Source organism: Hylobates moloch, unplaced genomic scaffold, assembly GCF_009828535.3.
Source record: "Hylobates moloch isolate HMO894 unplaced genomic scaffold, HMol_V3 SCAFFOLD_1, whole genome shotgun sequence".
Taxonomy (NCBI): domain Eukaryota; kingdom Metazoa; phylum Chordata; class Mammalia; order Primates; family Hylobatidae; genus Hylobates; species Hylobates moloch.
The window spans coordinates 70,595,505-70,622,589 of record NW_026652276.1 but is presented as its reverse complement, the minus strand read 5'-3'; the positions used below and the strand labels follow the sequence as shown (position 1 = coordinate 70,622,589).

Sequence of the window (27,085 nt, the reverse complement as noted above, 5' to 3'; positions counted from 1 at the left end):
ATTTAAAAAATAGGAGTGAAATACCAAACTTCTATTTTTGTAATAAACTTAATAAATACAAAGGGAAGGACACAGAAGAAGAATAGTATATATTGATACCTGTTATGAAAACTAAGCTCACCTGGAGAAACTGCGTGAATTCTGTGTAGTTAAGATGCTTCTTCCGGTTATGCCCAAAATGCAGTCGGATAAATTCACAATCCCAGTTAAAAGGGATATGATGATGAATAATAGTCTGTCCAAAAATTTCTTTGACATTTTCTTAAAAGGGAAAACAAAAATAAATCAATTATATCTGGAATAAGTAGTTTAACCCACTGCAATGCTCCTACAGAAAAAAATTAAGAGTTTTAAAAGTCAATATCATCTGCTTCTATTAAAATAACTGCAATTTTTTTGTGTGCCCAGAAACCATGCGCAGGAACACAATTGATACAAAAAAATATAATTTTACACTTAAGAATATGTACCACTGCATATAAGGCCATGGGATTCTTAATTTCTCTTTATTTAATTTTAACTAGAAAGTGATTTCTATCTTACGTTATAAATGGCTGCTACTTTACATCCCGTATAAAATCAATAGTGTTTTCCCAGTTCCTCAAGGAGTCGAATTAAACCCTTTATCAGAAGCATGAATACCTAAATTACAGTATAATGCAATATTTGTCATACTAAGTATGGTTTGATTGAGGCTTGATTATTACATTCACACTAGCCTGAATATGTCTATTGAAGATAGGTATAAGAAAAACTACCAAAAGCATATCATTAGCTCAGCAGCAAGCACCTTATTAAAAGCTTCTGATATTGTTAAAAATATGGTATTGACACAAAGCTTCAAAATCCCCATAAAATCCATGATTATTGGTCTGAACTATTAAAATATTTTAAGATAAGTTAAATTAGTGATTCACTTTTAAATAAAGAGCTAAATATGGTACACTAATTTTTAGATAGGAACTAGTCACACTGTGTAACATACAACCAAAACCCTCTGGCAGCTTGTCTTCATGCACTAACAACGTCATTTACATTCTTACAGAGTTCTATACTTACTATAAAAGTCAATTCACAAATGACTGGTACTTTAACAAACATAGACTGGATAAACTAATTTAGAAGCTCATGCCAAAAAAAAAAAATCATGAACAAAGTTAAGAAAGCAGGAAGCCTGTTTTACTGATGTCTTAAGAACAAAATTATTTTCAAATTTCAGCCAATTTTATTAGTTGAAGGGTTTTGCCATCAATAGCTATCAGTTATACTAGAGAATTAGTAAACACACATTTAAGGTTTTATAATCTCCAACTATGCTATTTTCTCTAATTTCTGCAAATTCTTTAAATAAGATACTGATCTCATATTGTAAATGATTTAATGGATTCCCTTTAGTTTTATATACATACACTTTTTCTTAATAAAAGCATTACTACTGGGATAGGGGAATGTAAGAATTCTGAACTGGATGTTCTACCAGTCTAGAGTCAATATAATAGCTCTGAATAGATTGCAGCAATCAGCAAAGTTGGAAGAAGGCATTGGATGTCACTGGGGAGATGGGATTCTCATCTTTTCTTTCAAATGGAATGCAGGATTCATTTCTTCCCTAAGTAGGGACAAATACTTCAGAGTTTTCAAATAGGTTAAGCATTTTCACCTTACATAAATACAAATTTAAAAAGCGAAGAATTAACCCAATAGCAATTTGTGGGATCCTGGTTTCTAACCAACACAAAAGATGATCCTTAAATCTATGTGAAACTTCCAAGTTGTAAAATATGTTAAAGTTTACAAAACAATTAAAATAATAAAGATAGCAGAAAATATTTAGGGCTACAAATATTGTAGCAGATCATTAAAGATTTTTAGGATCGTTCTAACTTAATTAATTAGCTGTTTCTAGTCCCAAATTAATTAATTTCTTACTTTCAAGGTCTAGCAAAAAGAAGTGTTTCATCTCCAAGTTAAAAAAAAATAAAAATGGAAAGCAAATTAGAACAAATTACTATATTTATTTAAGTAACATTACAATTATTAAAGGGAATAGTTATTTCATGGTAACCTTTTAAAGGTTATTTCAAAAGTTAAAATATAATTATTTGATAATAAATGTATGTATTACTACCTAGATAATTCTTATATAATGGTAGAATGAAATTGAATCCCTTTTACATAATAAGAAAATATCAGAATCTCAAATGTGAAACTATATAAAATAAAGTCCAAAATGCAAAAGCATTCAAGCTAAGAAAATTTAATTATCTATAAAAAATTTTTTAGCTGGGCACAGTGGCTCACGCCTGTAATCCCAGCACTTTGGGACGCCAAGGCAGGCAGATCACGAGGTCAAGAGTTAGAGACCAACCTGGTCCCCATGGTGAAACTCTGTCTCTACTAAAAATACAAAAATTAGCCAGGCATGGTGGCGCACGCCTGTAGTCCCATCTACTCGGGAGGCTGAGGCAGGAGAATTGCTTGAACCCGGGAGGCAGAGGTTGCAGTGAGCCGAGATTGTGCCACGGCACTCCAGCTAGGTGACAGAGCAAGGCTCTGTCTCACCAAAAAAAAAAAAAAAAAAAAGTTTCTATTATCACAAAAAGGATATTTATGAACTAAATTTATAATGTATAATTTACATCTGGAAAATATCTCTGTAATAAAAACTTTAGATATCCTATTTCATAAACTTCTTAGCCATCTCTAAATAAGATCTTAGAATGTCTCTGAAACAATTAAAATGATGGCCTAAATTAGTCATAGTGATCTCCCCAAATACAGAAGTGTCATTTTCCATGAGTATTTGGACATTTTCTACTTCTCCCAAAGTGGTCACTCGACAGCTTTATATATGGTTTTGTTATGATCATTATTATATACTGTAGTTTATTTACCCTGATACTTTTAGGGTTTTTTTAAGACACATCATGGACTACTATAATTACTAGAACTAATAAGATTACAAACCTACTTTAGCACTTCTGGAGATGTATTCTACTTCTCTTCTGTTGTCACTGTTTCTACCAAGTGCCTGAGGCTGATTCAGATACACAGAAATAATTAGTAGAACTATTGTTTTCAAGTCCAATTCATAAATTGCCACTTTACTTTTATCAGAATGTGATAAATAAAATTATATAAAAGCTCCAGAACTGGAGAGCTTATGCTTGTATGAGGTAATAACTCAAACAGCTGGTGTTATATGTTACCCAGCTTTATCAGGTCCTGAATGACATGAAAGGGAACACCAATAGTCTCAAATATACCAAATACATCTAACTGAAACTGCATAGCAAGTTCCACCACCCCCAGAGAGAATCCCATCTTTCCAGTGGCAAACAAGGATCTTTTTTTTGCCATGTTTAAGAATGCTATTTCTGTAAAATAGTTCTGGCCTGGAAGAAAGGGAAATGACAGTCACATCTTATTGGCAGCAAAATCACGATATAGTATTTTATACTAGGTTGGCATAGCTAAGAGAACCAGGAATCCATTAGTTTTCTGACATATAGAAAACAATAGACGACTTTTTCACTTCCTGCAGAGCATGGGCTTATGAAAGGGATCGTTTGTACTTCCATCGAAAAGGGAACTGGGGCCAAATACAAAAGTAGCCTGTCATTATGTTCTCTTTGCTCAAAGGAGAGGAGCACAATGATTTGTCAGGAGAGCAGGTAATGGTGACAACTGTGATTAAGTAAAAATGTTCACAGATGTGTAACATTAGTCAGTTTAGCTGTATCAGTCACTTATGATGATTGGACTAGATGAAATACACATTAAATCATATATATTATGCAAATATGTCTTAACAGAGATTTTAATTCCCCCAGCAACCCATACTTGTGTCTCCCCATCTCATCCACCCTCATCCCTCCCCTGGTTCTTATGGGCACTTCCTACTGGTCTTGTTCACCTTTCTGCAGTACAAAATTACCTCTGACCGGGGCTGGCACTCTTCTCCAAGACTGCCACCATGCCTGTTCCATGAATGAGCCTGGAAGGAGCTGCTGTACCAACGGTGTGGCCAGAGAACTCCTCCTGTAGGTATACAAGCCATCAGCCCTGTGACACAGCCCACCTACCATCAGCCCAACGACATCCTTATTCCAAGGATTCCAGCCCAGCAGGAGCCACTACAACCAGCTTATAGGCTTGAGACCAAACATTCTTATTGTCAGGGGGAAAAGTTCCTCAGTAGCTGAGTTTCACCTGCACAGTTCTTAAAGTGAAGTCAGAGAGGTTTTTAGGACTCCCACCATGAATGGTGAATATCCTTGTATATAGCTGAACAAAAACAATGGTGAGACTTGTAGAAGTGAAGAGTTTTTCAGTGAAGGAAAAATTGGGAGGAAAGAGGAGGAACAACTGGGAAGCCAAAAAAGAAAACAAAGGAAAACAAACAACAACAACAAAAAGACCAACAACAGGAACTTGTAGAGGAAGTCCCAATCAACATGGCATGTAGACTCAGTCCCAGACTTCTGGGTTCTACTCTCAGATGGTCATTAGTTTCCTGAATGACCTCCTGTTTCTCTGAGAGAAAGTATTTCTATTAGCCTTTTACCTACCTCTAGAAGGGACTACTGCATAGTCAATAGAGTAGTCCTGCTGTCAAATATATGTAAAGGTCCATTTCTCAGGAAAGATGAGTTTGTATTTAAAGACTATCTATCGGTTGGGCGCGGTGGCTCATGCCTATAATCCCAGCACTTTGGGAGGTCAAGGCAGGTGGATCACCTGAGGTTAGAGGTTTGAGACCAGCCTGGCCAACATGGTGAAACCCTGTCTCTAATAAAAATAGAAAAAGTTAGTCGGGCGTGGTGGCACATGCCTGTAGTCCAGCTACTAGGGAAGCTGAGGCAGAAGGATCACTAGATCCCGGGAGGTGGAGGTTGCAGTGAGCCGAGATCACACCACTGCACTCCACCCTGTGCGACACAGCAAGACCCTGTCTCAAAATACATACATACATACATACATACATACATACATACATACTATTATTATTGAAGCTAGACGCTTCAACAGTCTATCATCAAATAGCATAAAAACTAATAACACTCCATCCTTTTTTAACCTTGAACTCTTAAGCTACTCTAATAGCCTTGAGTACTAAAAAAAACCAAAAAACAAAAAACTTCTCTGCAATATCCGAAAGCAACACAAAGAAAAAAAAAATATCAAAAATTCTTCTTAATTTGAATACTCAGGTGAAGATCTACTTCTTACCAAATTAAGCTATATATTTATTATCATAGAATTTTCATTTCTTTTTATGGAAGTCTTTCTCTGTCATGCAGGCTGAAGTCAGTGGTGTGATCTTTTTTTTTTTTTGAGACGGAGTTTTGCTCTGTTGCCCAGGCTGGAGGGCAGTGGCGCAATCTCGGCTCACTAACCTCAGCCTCCCGGGCTCATGCCATTCTCCTACCTGAGCCTCCTGAGTAGCTGGGACTACAGGCATCCACCACCATGCCCGGCTAATTTTTTTGTATTTTTAGTAGAGATGGGGTTTCACCGTATTAGCCAGGATGGTCTCGATCTCCTGACCTCGTGATCCGCCCGCCTCGGCCTCCCAAAGTGCTGAGATTACAGGCATGAGCCACCGTGCCCGGCCCAGTGGTGTGATCTTGGCTCACTGCAACCTCTGCCTCCCAGGTTCAAGAGATTATCCCACCTCAGCCTCCCAAGTAGCTGGGGTTACAGGTGCATACCCCCATAACTGGCTAATTTTTTTGTATTTTTAGTAAAGACAGGGTTTCACCATGTTGCCCAGGCTGGTCTTGAACTCCTGGCCTTAAGTGATCCTCCTGCCTCGGCCTCCCAAAGTACTGGGATTATAGGCAAAAGCCACCATGCCTGGTTTTTTTTTTTTTTTGAGTGAGTCTCATGTGTCACCAGGTGAATAGGTGATGGCCGTCATACAGCCTCTGCCCCCAGTTCAGACAGAGTCTTGCTCTGTCACCCAGGCTGCAGTGCAGTGGCCTGATCTTGGCTCACTGCAACCTCCACCTCCTGGGGTCAAGCAATTCTTCTGCCTCAGCCTCCCAAGTAGCTGGGATTACAGGCATGTGCCAACACGCTCAGCTAATTTTTTTGTATTTTTAGTAGAGATGGGGTTTCACCATATTGGCCAGGCTGGTCTCGAACTCCTGCTCCTGATCTGCCTCAGCCTCCCAAAGTGCTGGGATTACAGGCATGAGCCACTGCACCCGGCCCAGCAGGCTGGTCTTGAACTCCTGACCTCAGGTGATCCTCCTGCCTCAGCCTCCCAAAGTGCTGGGATTACAGGTGTGAGCCACTGCACCTGGCCACCACAGAATTTCATATTATTCCATGTCTATAGCTTTGTTTCCAGTGAGAAAGGGTATATTTTTCATAACTACACTTCCATCTCCTGGCTCTTTAAAATAGTAACAATAGTTGTGCCTAACCCATCCCAATTTATTCTCTCCTTCAGGGAAAAATAGCCTATTTCAGAGGCACAAATGGAACACATTTTTATTTGCTATATGTATTAATGGTCAAACATAGTACTACATTTAAAGGAATCTCTGCTTTTTGAGGTTTCTTCAGTCAGAGGGTGTGGATGTGTCCTTGGAAAAGTTTACTGTGAAGAGTGTCCACTCCTAGGCAAACACCAAATTTGGAACACAATGTTGATGTTAATAGAGAACTCAGAACATACAACATGTTTCATACTCTTTTTATCAGTTAATAGATAACAGTTTGTTGTGTTTTTTTTTTTTGAGACGGAGTTGCGCTCTTTCACCCAGGCTGGAGTGCAGTGGTGCAATCTCAGCTCAGTGCAACCTCCGCCTTCTGGTTTCAAGCTATTCTCTTGCCTCAGCCTCCCAAGTAACTGGGATCACAGTTGCCCACCACCACGCCCGGCTTATTTTTGTATTTTTAGTAGAGACAGGGTTTCACCCTGTTGGCCAGGCTGGTCTCAAACTCCTGACCTTGTGATCCGCCCACCTTGGCCTCCCAAAGTGCTGGGATTACAGGCGTGAGCCACCGCGCCTGGCCCCTTAAAAAAAAAAAAAAAAAAAAAAAAAAAAAAAGATTACATCTTTAGTAAGGCAATAGGCCTTTTTTTCATTTGAGACAGGGTTTCACTCCAGGCACCCAGGCTAGAGTGCAATGGCACAATCTCAACTCATTGCAACCTCCACCTCCCAGGCTCAAGCAATCCTCCTGCCTCAGCCTCCCGAGTAGCTGGGACTACAGGCATGTGCCACCATGCCCGGCTAATTTTTGTGTTTTTAGTAGAGATGGGGTTTCACCATGTCACCCGTGCTGGTCTTGAACTCCTGGGCTCAAGCAGTCTGCCCACCTTGGCCTCCCAAACTGCTGGGATTACAGACATGAGCCACTGTGCCCGGCCTTTTTTTTAACTTGGATTTTAAATGCATGGCAGCTACTGACAACACAATGTAGTATAACTGCTTATCTAGGTTACCTGAATCTAATAGTACTGAGCAGGATCTCCAGTACACTTGTGGACAATGGTGAGACCAAGGCACACTTACACTGTAGCTAGCACACACCAGTCATGCAATGGCCTCTACAAGGCTCATGCCACGTGATAGTAACAGATATACAAACCATTAAGTAATTATCCACAGCATGCATTAAAAGTTTTATTAAAGAAACATCAAAGAGGAAACAATTAACTAATATTTTATTCACTCTTGAAAAAAACTCCAGAACCCTTTCCTGAGCTTTCACATTCTGAAATGGATTTCCAAGGCCTCAATCTAAGCCCTCTCCCCAGAGCAGAGGTATCTTTAACAACAAAAAACCTCATACAAACACTCAAGTAAATGTTCAATATTACTACTTATATAAATACTTGCAAAGATGCACACAGTTTAAGTATATAATTTGATGTGTATAAAATCATATCTAAAAAAAGCATAAATGAGAATATATACAAGTACACAGATAACATTATCATCATAGTCTACAAGAGATGCTGATGGCATAACAGGTTTTCTCCGCTTCCTTACACCTTGCATCTAATATTGTCTTCCAACTTTCTCTCATGTGCACAAGAGAAAACTATAAATAGCTCTAAACTAGAAAACAGAAGGCCATTTGGTGAAAAGGATTTAACTCTATTTAGAATGGATCTAAAATTTCCTTTTACCTAAACATGTGCCTATAAATACATAAGCACAATTCATTTTATTAAGTGGGTACAAACATGAAAGCTGACCTTCACTCCAGATCCAAAATCCTATAAAAATAAACTCCAAGTTAATTATTTCCTTATGCAGAAATTCTGTAGTCTTGAATATGGCTTGAAATAAGCAGTCCCTAGAAATCTTGTTAAACGGCATTTGCTACAACAGTTTCAGTATTTTTCCTCTTAAAAATATGAAAGGAAACTTTCTTTTATTATTTCTCTCATTCTACTTAAGAAAATTTGTCTCAAAGTGGATCTTTAAAACTAGGAAGGCAGGGACAGAAGGTGAAATGGTCAAAGTCCTTAGGAAATAGGTGAGCACCATCAAGAGAGCCAACCAGCTAGCCAGGGAACCCAGAACAGAAACAGGGTACAGCTTCTAAAAAACGTTTTAAATTTTTTAGAGGCTGGGTATCACTATGTTGTGCAAGCTGGCCTCAAACTCTGGGCTCAAGAGATCCTCCCATTTCAGCCTCCCAAGGAGCTGAAATCACTCCTTCGGGAGCTGAGATTACAGGTATGCGCCACTGCACCTGGCTTCATCTTTTTCTTATTCCATAATAATATTCCTGTCTCTAGATTATGGAGGAAAAGAATGAAAGCAAGATTCTTGAGGGCTCATATGTTCTTCAGTTTATACCTGGTACCGTAAAAACTAAAACTGATTTGTGTTTAATCCTAACTATATTTCTAAAAATTCTAATTCATAAATCATAGTCTGAAAGAAAAACAGAAGACCTATAAAAAGCTAAAGTTGGCTGGGCGCGGTGGCTCACGCCTGTAATCTCAGCACTTTGGGAGGCCGAGGTGGGCGGATCACCTGAGGTCAGGAGTTTGAGACTGGCCAGCCTGACCAACATGGGCGAAGCCCCGTCTCTACTAAAAATACAAAAATTAGCCAGGCATGGTGACAGGCGCCTGTAATCCCAGGTACTCGGGAAGCTGAAGCAGGAGAATCGCTTGAACCCAGGAGGCAGAGGTTGCAGTGAGCCAAGATCGCGCCACTGCACTCCAGCCTGGGTGACAGAGTTAGGCTCCACCTCCAAAAAAAAAAAACAAACAAAACTAAAGTTGAGATCTAATAACTACAAGCTTTCATTTACATTAAATAAGGCATATATATAAACTTAGCTACTTCCTAAACTCATTTTAATCTATTTATTAACAATGGCATGTGTCTTTATTATTAAGTTGGTCTTGACAGTCTGTTGGATGAAGTGGCTTGAGTTACTAATTTTATAATAATAGAAACTGGGAAAAGTAATTAAATGGAGGAGACACAAAGAACCATGATATCAAGGTACAGGGACAAAAATTAGAATTTTATTGTGAGATCTAATTCTTCATGCACACAGGATATAAGCACAGGGCACTGTCACTAACTCAGACATCTGAATCAAGTTATTTTCCAAGCATTTCTGCATCACATTTGTGAGATATGTGAGCATGTGTGATACCCACTGAAAATAGAAAATGCAGCATTACTAGTAGTACATGGTTAATGCTGAATGAGATGATGGAGGTTTTGTGCCTTAAACTACAGAATCTAGGTGTTTCTGAGGAAAGTCAACATTCTTCAGGAGGCAAGATGGCCGACGCTTGCTCCAAAGGAGGAGGATGCCAAGATTTATATGCAAAAATCTAAATAACTCTGCATAGCAGGCCGGGCGCGGTGGCTCAGGCCTGTAATCCCAGCACTTTGGGAGGCCGAGACAGGCGGATCATGAGGTCAAGTGTTCGAGACCAGCCTGGCCAACATGGTAAAACCCCATCTCCACTAAGAATACAAAAATTAGCTGGGCATGGTGGCGCATGCCTGTAATCCCAGCTACTCGGGAGGCTGAGGCAGGAGAATCACTTGAACCCGGGAGGCAGAGGTTGCAATGAGCCAAGATCACGCCACTGCAATCCAGCCTGGGAGACAGAGCAAGACTCCGTCTCAAAAAACAAAACAAAACAAAACAAAAACAAAACAAAACAAAAAACTCTGCATAGCATTTTTTTGGAAAGTCTTCTCATACAGAAGATAGTTAAGTCAATCAATGCCAAGCGAGAAAATGTGTCCACCAAAATTACGACCAAGGCACTACTGGTCCTTCTGATTGACTGACTAATACTTTCTCACCACTGTGACCATTGCAGTGATAATTCTTCCTTCAAGTTTAACTAAAGGACATCTATTTTATAACTCAAACACCATCGTGAATAACTGTTTAGTGCCATAACTCAGGGAAAGCCTGATTTTCAAGGGTGTTTCTACAAATATCCATGCCAATTCACACTATAAAAGGGGGATTAAGTTTAATTTTGCAAGATGAAAAATTTCTGGAGATCTCTTTCACAACAATATGAATATACTTAATACTATTAAACTATACATTTAAAATGGTTAAGACAGTAAATTTTATCTTGTGTTTTTTGCCACAATAAAAACAATTCAAATATTTTAAAAAGGTGGGGACAGTGCTCAAGGTCCTTGAACTACTACATGGTTTTTATGGAAAAAATTGTTGCAAGAAAAATTAGCCAATACTTTTACTAAACATATACTAATTTCTGTAAAAAAGTGTCTTTAATATATGGTTACAAGTAAAAATCCTAGTGTATACACCCGTGAAACATCAACAATGTGTTAGATTATGCATCTACTAGAGGATTTAAATAAATTTCTACATCCATGTCAAATGGAAATTTTAATATTCTAGCCTCTTTCCTAAAACTGAAATCTAAAATTCAGGTTCAGAGAACACTAACTAATTTTGCCTTGATATCCTCCTTCAGTTCCATTCTTGGTGTTACAATGACATAGTAGCAATTTTCCAAGGATGCTACAAGAGAAGCTCTGAACTCCCTATCTAAAAATCACTTAAAGAATAAGAAAATTGTTTCATGTTGTTCAAAATCTACCTCGTAAGGAATTTTGCCCAGGCTGGCCCAGAACAAGAAAATCTTACACCATTTATTCTACGAATGTGAAAGTGTCAGTGACTCAATGACCTAAAGCAACAGCATTACTATACTTCTTCATCTTTGGCAACAGTTTAATGCTTTGAAAAAATAAAGCCATCTTTATCTGCATAAATCCTTTTAGGAAATTCAATTATGGATCAGGTCCTAAATAAGCAGCAATCTATATTTAGTTACTAGATTTAGCAATTGAAGACTGGACCAGCACCATTAACTTATCACTTATAATCTTCTTTTTCCCTTACCAAATGTCACCTCTCCATTTCCACTCTTGTCAAACAACTGGAAAGCCACTATGAACATGGAATCTGGAGCACATAAAACAGATTCAAATGCCAAAAACTCTTGATAGGAGATCAACCTGGAATAAAATATAAAACGTCATTGGCTGGTGAAGAAAGGGAAAGCATCAGGCATTTAATCTGTCTTTACTATATAAACTGTAGCTCAGGGTAACCAAATAATTGATAAAGGGTAGTTTCTTTTTATAGAGGTACTTCAGATAAGGAAGGAAGGGAGAATTAGAATATCACCCTTTTGTAAGCCCCTAGAAAATTAATGAAACTGGGCAATAATCAATAGCTCCTAACATCGTGAAGACAGTGAACCAGGCAAAATATAATTAAACCTGAATCTGATCAAGTCTCTGGATCAGTTTCTCAACCTCAGTACTGCTGACATTTTAAGTTGGATAACTCTTTGTTGTGGGGGTTTCCTGTGCTTTGTAGCATCCCTGGCCTCTACCCACTAGATGCCAATAGCATCCCCAAGTTGTGACCAGCAAAAATGTCTCCAGACATTGCCAAATATCCCCTGGAGGGCAAAATCACCCCTGTTGAGAACCACTGCTCTAGAACTATTCATTAATTTACAGAAAATACAACGAACAAAGGAGCATGTTCGCCACCACCACATAAATGCAAACTATAGGAAATAACAGAAGCAACATTCCATAGTTGCAGAAAAATAATTTTTAATGAAGCTATGAAAAGGATTCTTCTTTTTTTAAGGGGCCACGCTAATCTCTGTATCATTCCAATTTTATTATATGTGCTGCTGAGGCAAGCACAGGGAATCTCAATCTTAAAAGACCTAAGAGATATAACAATGAATCACAATATACATCCTTATTTGGATTCTAATTTAAACAAAGTAAAAAAAAAAGTTTTTTAATTTATAAGATAATCCGGGAAATGGAAATACCAATATAATGCAAATGCTTGATGATATTAAGAAATCAATGTTTTTAGGAGGTTTTTTTGGTTTTTGTTAAGCATTATCTTTTAGAGATACACAGTGAGACACTTGCAAATGAAATACGTCATCTAGAATTTGTCTCAAAATAATCCAGAGGATGGAGAAGAGATGGAGGTATAAACAAAATAATTATTTTGGTAATGATTAAAAGTAGGTGATGAGTTCATAGAATTTACATTATTCTCTGTGTTATACATGTTTGAAATATCACTAATAAAAATTTTGGCCAGGCACAGTGGCTCACATCTGTAATCCCAGCACTTTGAGAGGCTGAGGCATGAGAATTGCTTGAGTCCAGGAGTTTAAGACCAACCTGGGCAACATAGGGAGACTCTACCTCTACAAAAAGTAAAAATAAAAAATTAGCTGGGCATGGTGGCACACACCTGTAATCCCAACAACTCAGGAGGCTGAGGTGGGAGGATTGCTTGAGCCCAGGAAGTAGAGGCTGTAATAAGCCATGATCGTGCTACTGCACTCCAGCCTGGGCGACAGACCAGACTCTGTCTCAATAAATAAATTAATTAAATTAAAATAAAACTTTTAGAGGCAGGGCACAGTGGCTCACGCCTGTAATGCCAGCACTTTGGGAGGCTGAGGCAGGCAGATCACTTGAGCTCAGGAGTTCAACAGCAGCTTAGGCAATATGGTGAAACCCCATCTCTACAAAAAATACAAAAATTAGCCAGGTGTGGTGGTGTGCACCTGTAGTACCAACTACTTGGGAGGCTGAAGTGGGAGGACAGTTTAAGCCCAGGAGGCAGAGGTTGCAGTGAGCCAAGATTGTGCCACTGTACTTCAGCCTGGGTAACAGAGCCAGACCCTGTTTTTAAAAAAAAAATTTTTTTTTAATAAAAATGTTAAAAGGAAAAATCAAAACAAAAAAGGTGGGAGCCAGGTGCAATGTCATGTGCCTGTAGTCCCAGCTACTCAAAAGGATGAAGCATGAGGATCACTTGAGCCCAGGAGTTCAAGGCTGTAGTATGCAATGCTGGTACCTGTGAATAGTCACTGCACTCCAGCCTGTGTAACAGAGTGAGACCCATTTCAAAACAAAACAAAACTTAACAAAAAGTGGGGGAAACTCGTATGTTGGGTTTCTAGAACTTCATGAGTCCTATTATACTCAAGGTTATAAAATTAACCAGTGGTCAAAACTACACAGAAATTGCCTTCAGTGACCTTACAAAGCCAGCATATTCTAGATCTTTCATAGCAAGCTTGCTACAAAGATTCCATACCATCTTGCTGCTCATCAGTAGTGAGTGTCCAAGTAATAGCATTATAAAAATGTGTCTCATATGCACACAGATCTGCAGACTGGTTTTCAATGAAGTATTTTCCTAGGAATCTAATTTGATTATCCAATGTTTTGATAATTGGATTTTATTTCCTTGATTGTCCAATGTTAATTATTCTATATATTTCAAAATGTGTTAATTGATACAAGGATTTTCTATAGTATATCTTTCATGCAATTTCTGTTTGAGGAAGAAAAAAACAGACTGACCAATAATTTTAAGAATAAAAAATAGGCTGATTATGGGTTTTCTTTAAAAAGGCATAACATATTGGTTTTTACAAAATAGCATCAAGACATAAAAAATACACCTACCCTGAAATACAGAATATGTAGCTTTAAAACAAATTTCATGCTCAGTAGTAAAACCTTCTATATTTATGAGAAGAGGACAAAAACTTCTTCCTTAACTAGCAAAGGTCACAAACTATCAGCTGGCAGACTGAATTTGGTCCAAAGATATGTTTTCTTTGGCATGCAAAGTACTGTTTTTTAGTTGCATTAGTTGACATTAAGAAATCACAAGATTTCCCATAAATACTCAGTTTTTCTGGTTTATTTTGATAAATTGCAAGTGTGAACAACACTAGGTTTCTGGTCCCAAGTAGCACCAGCCCCTTGAAGACAAGCAGTCTTTCCCCTTCAGAAAAGCAACCAAACAGGGCTCATCAGTTATCTATCTACAGACCACACTGTCCTTGTGGATTTGTGACTCTTGTCACATAGGTTTCCAATTAAGTAGCCCTTTGTTTAAAACAGAAAGTCTATGGAATTTACTAAATATGTACATTTTGTCTGTCAGCATATTCAAAAAGGCAAATCATATATTCATGCAACTTTTGAGCCAGAAGGACCCTTAGAAAGGCAAACATTAAGTGATCTTCCTCAAAGACATTCAGCAAATCAGTGAGTCTACTTAAAGACTCCTAACTCCTGCCTTCAATTTGGTGTTCTTCCATTACTGTATATCTCCTAACCCTTTCCCAATTTTAAAGTTATAGTTGAAAACCAGAAAGAGTATCTGGCATTAGTAAGTAGACCATTATCATAAGAAACTATTGGGGTAATACTCAGCCATCCCTCAATACTCAGTTACCTTCAGATATATTCAGATATATCACATGAGATATATATTCAGATGTATCATGAAAATACACAAAAGCACCAACAACTTAAAAATTAGTCAAAAATCAGCCTGTTATGGTGACACATGCCTGGAGTCCTAACTACTCAGGAGACTAGGGCAAGAGGATCACTTGAGCCCACAAGTTCAAGGCTGCAATGGGCTGTGGTTGTGCCACTGCACTTCAGCCTGGGTGACAGAGTGAGACTCTATCTCTAAAAAATAAATAAATAAAAATCAACTGAGTACATTATTCAGCTTTAAAAAGGAATGAAATTCTGACACAGGCTGTAATATAAATGTGCCCTGAAAACATTATGCTACGTGAAATAAGGCAGACACAAAAGGACAAATATTATATTGTTCCACATATATGATAGCTAAAATAGTAGTAATAAGTGGAGTACTGATTATCAGGGGCTGGTTGGAGTGGAAGGAAAGAGAATGGAGAGTCATTATGTAATGGGTATGGGGTTTCAGCATGGAATGATAAAAACGTTCTGCAAATGGATACGACAATTTTTTTTTTTTTTTTTTTGAGATGGAGTTTTGCTCTTGTTGCCCAAGCTGGAGTGCAGTGGCACTATCTCGGCTCACTGCAACCTCCGCCTCCACCTCCTGGGTTCAAGCAATTCTCCTGCCTCAGCCTCCTGAGTAGCTGGGATTACAGGTGCGTGCCACCACACCAGGCTAGTTTTTGTATTTTTAGTAGAAACGGGGTTTCACCATGTTAGCCATGGCTGATTTTGAACTCCTAACCTCAGGTGATCCGCCCGCCTCGGCCTCTCAGAGTGCTGGGATTACAGCCATGAGCCACTGCGCCTGGCCTTGGATATGATAATAGTTGCATAACAATGTGAATGCACTTAACATAACAATGTGAACTGTCCACTTAAAAATGATTAAAATGGTAAATGTTATGTATATTTTAACACAATAAAAAAAAAAGTCACTTGAGGTTACCTAGGTGCATACATTTGTCAAAGCTCAGCAAATACACCTTTGAGATTTACATTTTCTTACTATGTGCGAGTATTACATTTAAAGAAAAACACTCAAAGGCTGGGCATGGTGACTCACACCTGTAATCCCAGCACTTTGGGAGGCTGAGGCGGGTGGATCACTTGAGGTCAGTGGATCACTCGAGGTCAGGAGTTTGAGACCAGCCTGGCCAACATGGTGAACTCCCATCTCTACTAAAAATACAAAAAAAATTAGCCTGGCATAGTGGCGCGTGCCTGTAATCCCAGATATTTGGGTGGCCGAGGTATGAGAATTGCTTGAACCGGGGAGGCAGAGGTTGCAGTGAGCCGAGATCGGGCCACTGCACTCCAGCCTGAGTAACAGAGACACACTCTGTCTCAAAACAAACAACAACAAAAAGCCCTCAAAACAAAAAACACTAGTAAATAATGTGCATGCTAAAATATTTAAGAACTGTATCAATGTCTGTACTTTACTCTGAAATGTATAAAAACATAAGATGGATTGATGGAAGGATAGAGGGATAGATGGATATACGAAAAAGCAAGAAGAGTCAGATGTTAATAGTAGAATCTGGCCAGGTGCAGTGGCCCACGCCTGTAATCCCAGCACTTGGGAAGGCCAAAGGAGGAGGATTGCTTAAGCCCAAAAGTTCAAGACCAGCCTAAGCAACATAGAAGGACCCTATCTCTACAAAAAAATACCAAAATAAATAAAAATTAGCTGTGCATGAGGCAGGCGCCTGTGGTCCCAACTATTTGGGAGGCTGAGGTAGGAGGATCATTTGAGCTCAGGAGGTCGAGGCTGCAGTAAGCCATGATCACGCCACTGCATTCAGCCTGGGCAACAGAGTGGGACCCTGTCTCAATAATAATAATAATAATAATAAATAATAAAATAATAATAATAAATATAATCTGTGTGGTAGTCTAGGTGGTAGACATATGGGTGTTCACTATAAAATTCTTTCAACTTTCTTGAATGTTTGAAAATTTTCATAATAAAATGTTGGGAGGAATGAGAGAAAAATAAGCCACTTGACAGTCTCTCTGATACTCTCCTCTATTTCAAGCCCACAGTCATTATATACGTTCTGTATTATAATGCAACAATATTTTTCTGAAAGCAAGAAATAGTCTGCAATGCTAACATAAAGCAACCATGTTCCAGAATTTTATTTATTTATTTATTTTAAGAAACAAGGTCTCAATCTGTCTCCCAGCTGGACAGCAATGGTGCAATCAGAGTTTACTGTAACCTGGAACTCCTGGGTTCAAGTGATCCTCCTACCTCAGCCTCCTGAGTAGCTGGGACTACAGACAAGCACCATGATACTCGGTTAATTTTTAAATGTTTTTGTATAGACGGGGTTTTGCTATGTTACCCAGGTTGGTTTTGAACTCCTAGCCTCAGGAGATCCTTCTGCCTTGGCCTCCCAAAGTGCTGGGCTCATAGGCGTGAACCACCATGCCTGGCTCCAGAATGTTTTTAAGGCTCCTTTTCCCTTTATCCTGCCATGGATTCCTTTATTGCTAGAAGGGCCCAATCAATACTTTAATAGAATATATGCAAACCACAAGCTACTAACTGTTGAGTGAAGAAACTACTGATTAGTTCACACTCTTATTAGTTTTTCTTGTAATGGGGATAAGGAAGTACTTTCACTTTTTACCATATTACCCCATTGTCTGACTTTTTAGAAAGAACATGTATTCATTTTATAACTTTGAAAAATATATTTTCTGAATTTGGTGTTTTTTAAAAATTTTCTATGAAGCCCCTTTTTAATTTAGTAAATAGGAACTAATAAAATGACAAAATATTAATGTTAATTTTATAATTTTTAAAACAATCAAGATTTCTGCATAAAAGTTTCCTCTGTATGCCTGTGTAACATAAAGGAAAACACTTTGGGAAAAAAGTAGAAGAAAAGAACACTGGTTTCCCCATCATAGGAGAACAGAACCTCCAGATAAAATTCTGACTAGGACTAAATATAGAAACTATGGTTCTAGAAGTTACAATTTCAAGCAAGTAACTGTCTAAATATTTTAGATTAGACCACATAATTATAGTCTCTGAGATCTGCATTAAATACATAAAATCATTTTGCTTTTCATTATACACCAGAACTTCAAAGTTTAAGCCACAATCCCACAAATAATACTTGGCTAATGGCTTTTACTTTTAGACAACTGATTGTGCTATTTATAATATATAATGCTGTTTTGTATGTTACATGGCTTTCTACAGCAAGCACCCATATCCAAACACTCCTACTTATTTTACTATCTATTGGGGGAAAGGAGATGGGGAACAAGAGAGAGGGAACAGTTAACATCCTAGAAAACATGGGGGAAGGATTGCAGAGCACAAAAGAGCATGTTTCAACCACTCCTAGACCAATTTTTCTCACACACTTAACCAAATCACTTGAACTTGTTTATACTAGTTCTACTCATTCAGACTTGGTCTTGAGTGGTTATAAGCAATATTGTATGTTGCCATTTCACATAACATATCTACAGGACTCATCATCAAAAAACTACGATAGAACCAAGGAACACATTTTGGGGCAGGAAACAATGTACCAAGTAAGCTATTCTAATATTTCATCACTGCCCTGGGTTAAGGGGTAGCAAACAGAAAGAGGGAGAACAGAGAATATCTTTTTTCTTTTTTGTTAAGACAGAATCTCACATTTTGCCCCTCAGGCTGGAGTACAGTGGCTCAGTTATAGCTCACTGCAGCCACAAACACTTGGGCTCGATCAATCCTCCTGCCTCATTCTCCCAAGTAGCTAAGGCTATAGGCACACACCACCACGACTGGCTAATTTTTTTCTTTAATTGTGTAGAGATGGGGTTTCACCATGTTGTCCAAGCTAGTCTCAAACTCCTAGCCTCAAGCGATCCTCCCGCCTCAGCCTCCCAAAGTGCTGAGATTACAGGTGTGAGCCACTGTGCCCAGCAGAGAATATCTTTTTAAAAAGATGATTATAAGAAGAAAAATGGGCCAGGTGCGGTGGCTCATGCCTGTAATCCCAGCTCTTTGGGAGGCTGAGGTGGGCGGATCACAAGGTCAGGAGTTGGAGACAACAAGCCTGGCCAAATGGTGAAACCTCGTCTCTACTAAAAACACAAAAATTAGCCGGGCATGGTGGCATGCACCTATAATCCCAGCTACTTGGGAGGCTGAGGCAGGAGAATCACTTGAACCCGGAAGGCAGTGGTTGCAGTGAGCTGAGATCACACCACTGCACTCCAGCCTGGGTGTCAGAGTGAGACTCCGTCTCCGACAAAAAAAAAAAAAAGAAAAGAAAATGTCCTACTTTAACAATGCAATCAGCCTAGGAGAACCACATGAAGCTTCAAAGAAGATACACTACTGAGATAGAATAGAGCAGATGGTCACAAAAGGAAATATTTGAAAATATATGCATATTCTGAAATCAGGTCTTAGACCAAATTACCAACAATAAATACTCTGGTAATTTCTAAAAGAGCTAAATATATATGTTACCTTTAATAATTTTGATGAAGGAATTTTGATAGGTATAATTAATTTTCATTTGCTTTATTGTCTAATCACTATTGAAAGATCCTATGATTGAATGATCCACAGTGATTTATCAGCTGATATGTTTTGAGAGAGTAGACCTAAACTGTATATAAGTTCCCCAATACCTGCCATTTATAAATGACATAAAATCTTTCCAAAACAAACATTTGTTGAACACATAGTAAATTTCACACACTGCGCAAGGTTCTATGGGACAATAAAGCTGAATACAGTACTAATCCTGGACTCAAAGAACTTAGACACCAATCTTTCTACTTTATTACAATAGCTACCTAAATTGATTCTATTGCATGCGAGTCTTGTCCCATTCCAACCCACCATTTCTAAAATCTGTTTACATCTGTGGTAATGGAAATAATTTTTAGACTACTTACTGCCTAGTTTCTCAAAGTTTGTCACATAAGCACCTCAACAGGTAGGAGAATGAGCCTAGGCCCTGGAGGCTTGGAGATGTAGACTGAAACTGCCATAACAAGCCAAAATTTTCTTTATCTAATTCATGCAAATATTACATTCACTCCATAATACAGCCATATATGATTTTAATACAAATAATGATTGCTTTTCTCCCCTGAGATGAGTAAACTGACACTCTAGCAAGATGCCCCTTGTTATTTCTGTGTTTTCACACACCCATACACTACCAGGCTAAAAATACCTGCAAGACAGAGTCAAAAGCCTTCAGCCACTCCAACTACATCTCCCCCAGCAACAAAGCAATGCCACAGCCACATCAAAGTACTTGCAACACAACCCTCCTCCATTGCCATTCACTAATGCGAGCACACACGCGCACACACACACATGCCCCTTAATGTTTCATGCCGTTCCTGTTCCCTTTCCTGGAATTCTCATCCCTACTTATCCAACTACTAACAAGCTTGTACTCATCCTGCCAGATTTCACTCAAGCATTACCTCTTCCGTGATGCTGTCCTGACCACCCAAAACAGTTAACCATGCTTTCTTGGGTTCCCTCTATACCTCTCATATAGCTATGACAGCACCTCATTTCAGAAGTGTTACTTTTTTCCTTTGTTTAGTCATTTTCTTTCTCACTAAGCTATTACCTTCTTTTGAAGGCCAAAAGCCTCATTTAATTTATGTTTGTATTTATAAGGCCCACCAGTGCCTGACAAACAATGGCTGTTCAATTAATGTTTGCCAAATAAATAGAGAGACAAATGAATAAATATCACTCCCTAAACTCTCCCCTGATTTATTTTTCATCATAGTACTTACAGCCGTCTAACATACCATAATTCACTTTTTTATTATCTTTTTGTGGCTTTTTCACTGATATATTAATAATTCCAGCACCAAGAACAGTACCTGAGGCATAGCAGGCACTCAATACCTATTGAATGAATGGAAGAAATATACTTGGTTATTTGGAACTCATTCTGCTCAGATTATTCAACATAAAATGTGGCTTTTCCCGTGAAATATTTTTTCGAAAAAAAGAAATGCCTGTATCCTTGATAATCGCAGTAAATAACACCATTTTTATAAACTTTGAATAAAATATATAGTTTAATTATACAACTAGTATGTATCAATTTTTAAAGGCTGGGCATGGCAGCTCACACCTCTAATCCCAGCAGTTTGGGAGGCCGAGGCAGGCAGATCACTTGAGGTCAGGAGTTCGAGATCAGCCTGGCCAACATGGTGAAACCCTGCCTCTCCTAAAAATACAAAAATCAGCCAGGTGTGGTGGCACAGGCCTGTAATCCCAGCTACTTGGGAGACTGAGGCAGGAGAATCACTTGAACCCAGAAGGCGGAGGTTGTAGTGAGCTGAGATCATGCCACTGTACTCCAGCCTGGGCAACAGAGCAAGGCTCCATCTCAAAAAAAAAAAAAATTATATATATATAAAAAACATTTTTTAATGTAGACCAAAACAAAACAAAACATGGATCTCCAGTTAGCGTGGTTTAAAAATTATTGGCTCAGAATTTGACCTATAAAGTGGAATACTTGCCTGGCATCCTCATTTTTTTCAACATAAAGCTTCAATTATTTTTCCAAACAAAATTTTTTTTGAATACCTTTTTCTTTTTGGAGACAAGAGTCTCGCTCTGTCGCCCAAGCTAGAGTGTAGTGGCGTGATCTTGACTCACTGCAAGCTCTGCCTCCTGGGTTCACACCATTCTCCTGCCTCAGCCTCCCAAGTACCTGGGACTACAGGTGCCTGTCACCATGTCCAGCTAATTTTTGTTTTTTTTTAGTAGAGATGGGGTTTCACCGTGTTAGCCAGGACGGTCTCAATCTCCTGACCTCATGATCCACCCACCTTGGCCTCCCAAAGTGCTGGGATTACAGGCGTGAGCCACCACACCCAGCCTGAATACATTTTTCGTAATGATTTCTGTATCCCAAAAATATAACAATAATGTATTTTAAAAACATATTTTCTAATTACTAACGAGTAAATTGGTAATTACTAATTACATGTTTACTAATATTAAAATTCTAGATACTCATAGGTAAGCTTGTGGGGTTTTTTAATTTTTTTTTTTTTTTGAGACAGAGTTTCGCTCTTGTTGCCCAGGCTGAAGTGCAATAGCTCAATCTCGGCTCACCGCAAACTCCACCTCCTGGGTTCAAGCGATTCTCCTCCCTCAGCCTCCCGAGTAGCTGGGATTACAGGCATGGGCCACCATGCCCGGCTAATTTTGTATTTTTAGTAGAGACAGGGTTTCTCCATGTTGGTCAGGCTGGTCTCGAACTCCCGAACTCAGGTGATCTGCCCGCCTCAGCCTCCCAAAGTGCTGGAATTACCGGCATGAGCCACCGTGCCTGGCTGGTTTTTTAAATTTTTAATAATATATTCCAGAACATTAGTTTTCAGAAAATGCATGAAGATACTTACCCATCCTTGGTTTGATCAGCTACTCCTGCCAAGAGCTGCACGATCTTTGGGTTACTATTTGGATCATTATACAGTCCAAGATAGCGCTGAACAAAGTCTTCTGGGGTCATGTAATGCTCTCCATCAACCTCAGTACTGGCATACTAAAAAAATAAATAATGTATACTGAAAAATTATCCAATATCATTTTATATCCAATAGATGTTTTGTGAAAAGGTAAATTAAAGGCCAGTATTAAAATCAAAATAAAGATAATAAATGCAGAATTTTTCTCTGGATACTGAAAACTCACATATTCAGAGCCTGATTTAAAAACATTTTATAGTACTAATATATGCACAACATGTATGAACCTTGAAAACATTACGATAAGTGAAAGAAGACAGACACTAAAGGCCATATATTATGTGATACTATTTATGTGGCATGTCCACAATAGGCAAGACCATAGAATCAGAAAGCAGAATATTGGTTGCCAGGAGCTGAAAGGAGAGGGGGAATGGGAGTTAACTGCTTACTGGGTATCAGATTTCTCTTTGGGGATGGTGAAAATGTTCTGGAATTAGATAGTGGTAACATCATACAACACTGTAAATATACTTTAAAAAAACCACTGAATTGTATACTTTAAAATGGTTAAAATGGTGAATTTTACGTTATGTGAATTTTATCTCAATTAAAAATACATATATTGGTAAGATAAAAGATATGAAAAGACTAAGAAAGGTGAAAGGGCAGCCAAGACCTGAAAGTGACTCCCAGAGGCTTCCTGTCTACAAGAGCACCAGGGAGACACGCAACTTGCCAAACCTTAGAAGTAAAATGAATGAGAAAGGAATAACAAACAAGACCTTTCATCATTCCAAGTTCCAGTAGCCGGAAATAGGAAATAAATTAGAATATTCTTTGACATCAGTAATTTTTTACATCAATAATTTTTTTAAATAAAATAATAATAATACCTGCACCAAAGAAACTCATTAATTTAAGGGCTTTATATACTATGGGATGACCAAACATGAACAACCAAAGCTCATCTCCTTGAGTTGCATCAGATTGATTGTTACTTCAGTCAACCAACAAAGCAGTAAGATCAGAACTGAAGAATACAAGGGCTCACAAAACGTCAAGCACGAAAAATTAAAGCGAACATCTACACCAGGGCCTGGCCCATCATTGTTAAATTGCAGAACATCCAAATGAAGTGAAAATTCTACAAGTTTTCAGAGAGAAAAACCAGGTCACATATAAAGAATCATGAATTAAGGGCATCATGCTCCTCAACAGTCCTGCTTTTTTTTCCCTCAGCACCTCTTTCTAACATACTTTATATTTTACTTCTTATGTTTATTGTCTATCTCCCAATTAGAATGTGTCACAAGGGAAAGAGTCTTTGTCTAATTTGTTTACTAATATATCCCAAACACCAAGAATGATGCCTGGCTTATAGTAGGCACTCAGTAAATATTTGGCAAATGAATGAATTGGTAATAGGTACACAAATAACTAGGCAAATCAAAAGTTTGGTAATTTTTAACTACGAGAAATTATTTTTATTGTACAAAAATAGAAAATATAATCCATGACTTGGCTCAAAATAAACAGTATTTAGCCATAATAATATAGATATCAAATGTTAATTTAATAAAAATTATAAATAGGACAGGCACAGTGGCTCACACCTGTAATTCCAGGACTTGAGGAGGCCAAGGCACGCGATTGCTTGAGCCCAGGAGTTCAAGACCAGCCTGGGCAACATGGCAAAACCCCATCTCTACAAAAATACACAAATTAGCTGGGCATGATGTCACGTGCCTGTAGTCCTAACTACTCAGGAGGCTGAGGTGGGAGGATTGCTTGAGCCTGGGAGGTGGAGGTTGCAGTGAGCAGTGATCATGCCACTGTACTCCAGCCTGGGCAACAGAGCAAGACCCTGTCTCGAAAAAAAATAAAATTATAAATATACTGAGAGGAATGTGAGAGGAAGTAGTATAAGGAGGCTAAGACCTCAGCTACTATAACAGAAAGTCAAAAATGTCTAGAAATATCAATATAGAAATGTGAAGGGAAATACCAAAAGAAATAGCTAAAAGAGTTACAAGTGGTTGCTTCTGGGAAACAAGATGGGGAAGAAGAATCAGGGCAAATGATTGGTGGTTTGCTTTCTGGTCAAGTATTGCAAATGTCTCCATTTGTGGATCTGAATAAACAAAGCCACCTGTTCTTTCAATAAGAAAAGAGGCCAGGCACAGTGGCTCACACCTGTAATCCCAGTACTTTGGGAGGCCAAGGCAGGAGGATCCCTTGAGCTCAGGAGTTCCAGCCTGGGCAACATGGAGAGACCAGGTCTCTACAAAAAATCAGAAAAGTAGCTGGGCATGGTGGTGCACACCTGTAGTCCCAGCTATGCAGGATGCTAAGGAGGGAGGATCACTGGAACTTGGGAGGTCGAGGCTACAGTGAGCCATGATTGTGCCACCACACTCCAGTCTGAGTGACAGAGCAAGACCCTGTCCAAAAGAACAAAAAACAAACAAAAAAAGCCACAGAGACTACCACCACAAGTGCTATATCAGCCGGCATAAGAAGTAGCCCAGTGGCCAGGCGCAGTGGTTCACGCCTGTAATCCCAACACTTTGGGAGGCCAAGGCGGCCAGATCACTTGAAGTCAAGAGTTCGAGACCAGCCTGAACAACATGGTAAAATGCCATCTCTACTAAAAATACAAAAATTAGCCAAGCATGGTGGCATGCGCCTTTAGTCCCATCTACTTGGGAGACTGAGAGGAATGGGAGGATCACTTGAATTTGTATTTTTAGTAGAGATGGGTTTCACCGTGTTAGGCCAGGATGGTCTCGATCTCCTGACCTCGTGATCCACCTGCCTCGGCCTCCCAAAGTGCCAGGATTACAGGTGTGAGCCACCGTGCCGGACCCTCACCTGTATCTTTGTAATAGCCACTTCCTAGTCTCCCCGTCCCAAGTTAGTTCCTCTCTCCTCCACTCACCTTTCATGTTGCCATCAGGAATAGCACAGATCAGATTATGTCTCTCCTTTCTTCTAAAACTTTTAGTATTGTTCCACAGCTTGCAGAATAAAGTTCAGACTCTTCTGTTTAGCATTCAAAGCATTTGAGAGGTGGAAGAATCACTTGAACCTGGGAGGCGGAGGTTGCAGTGAGCCAAGATTGCACCACTGCACTCCAGCTTGGGAGACAAGAGCAAGACCCTGTCTCAAACAAACAAACAAAAAAAAAAGTAGTCCAGGGTTTGCTAGATGACTTGTGCTACAGAACAAAAATAAAAAGAAGTAGCCCAATGTGGACTTTTTTTTTTTTTAACTAATTGGTGTTACCAAAAGCATTCAAGAAATATCATCCCAAAATAAAGTCATGTTCTCTATACATGACTATGAAAGCCATTCTTGAAGGGATTTTGGGTTTAAACCTTGGCTCTACCACTAACCCTTTGTGAGTCCCTAGACAAGCTTATTGTCCTCCCAGGCCTCTAGATATTTCACACACTTATATAATGAAGACAAAATAATCTTTGAAATTTCAAAACAATAAGTATATAAACATAGGATAAAGAAAAAGCAAACTGTAAGATATTTATACTAATAGTAAGTAGATTCCATCAATTCCTGTCAATTGCTTCTTTTCTTCCTCATTCTTTTTTTTTTTTTTTTTGAGACGGAGTCTCGCTCTGTCGCCCAGGCTGGAGTGCAGTGGCGCGATCTCGACTCACTGCAAGCTCCGCCCCCCGGGTTCGTGCCATTCTCCTGCCTCAGCCTCTCCGAGTAGCTGGGACTACAGGCGCCCGCCACCACGCCCGGCTAGTTTTTTTTTTTTTTTTTTATACTTTAGGGTTTTAGGGTACATGTGCACAATGTGCAGGTTTGTTACATATGTATCCATGTGCCATGTTGATTTCCTGCACCCATTAACTCGTCCTTTAGCATTAGGTGTATCTCCTAATGCTGTCCCTCCCCCCTCCCCCCACCCCACAACAGTCCCCCAAGTGTGATGTTCCCCTTCCTGTGTCCATGAGTTCTCATTGTTCAATTCCCACCTATGAGTGAGAACATGCGGTGTTTGGTTTTTTGTCCTTGCGATAGTTTACTGAGAATGATGTTTTCCAGTTTCATCCATGTCCCTACAAAGGACACGAACTCATCATTTTTTATGGCTGCATAGTATTCCATGGTGTATATGTGCCACATTTTCTTAATCCAGTCTATCACTGTTGGACATTTGGGTTGGTTCCAACTCTTTGCTATTGTGAATAGTGCCGCAATAAACATACGTGTGCATGTGTCTTTATAACAGCATGATTTATAGTCCTTTGGGTATATACCCAGTAATGGGATGGCTGGGTCAAATGGTATTTCTAGTTCGAGATCCCTGAGGAATCGCCACACTGACTTCCATAATGGTTGAACTAGTTTACAGTCCCACCAACAGTGTAAGTGTTCCTATTTCTCCACATCCTCTCCAGCACCTGTTGTTTCCTGATTTTTTAATGATGGCCATTCTAACTGGTGTGAGATGGTATCTCACTGTGGTTTTGATTTGCATTTCTCTGATGGCCAGTGATGATGAGCATTTCTTCATGTGTTTTTTGGCTGCATAAATGTCTTCTTTTGAGAAGTGTCTGTTCATGTCCTCTGCCCACTTTTTGATGGGGTTGTTTGTTTTTTTCTTGTAAATTTGTTTGAGTTCATTGTAGATTCTGGATATTAGCCCTTTGTCAGATGAGTAGGTTGCAAAAATTTTCTCCCATTCTGTAGGTTGCCTGTTCACTCTGATG

The 27,085-nt window shown here is 39.0% G+C and overlaps 1 protein-coding gene and 1 non-coding gene across 4 annotated transcripts in view; both read right to left on the bottom strand.

The window, feature by feature from the left end:
• Positions 1-27,085, bottom strand: part of SLC25A12 (solute carrier family 25 member 12) — a 124,317-nt gene that overhangs the window by 68,780 nt on the left and 28,452 nt on the right. For 2 of the 3 annotated variants that reach the window (XR_009214244.1, XM_032755372.2), the window contains exons 3-5: positions 22,278-22,420; positions 11,404-11,519; positions 122-261 (exon numbers count right to left, since the gene is read on the bottom strand). Coding sequence is in view for 2 of the 3 variants with exons in the window: in XM_032755372.2 (XP_032611263.1) it covers positions 122-261; positions 11,404-11,519; positions 22,278-22,420 (399 nt within the window). In the remaining variant the exon portion in view is untranslated. The remainder of the gene's footprint in view (positions 1-121; positions 262-11,403; positions 11,520-22,277; positions 22,421-27,085) is intronic. The other variant, XM_032755376.2, reaches the window with a different exon arrangement.
• On the bottom strand, positions 12,122-12,227 carry LOC116809858 (U6 spliceosomal RNA). Its single transcript, XR_004370030.1, has one exon. It is a non-coding gene; the product is annotated as a U6 spliceosomal RNA (small nuclear RNA).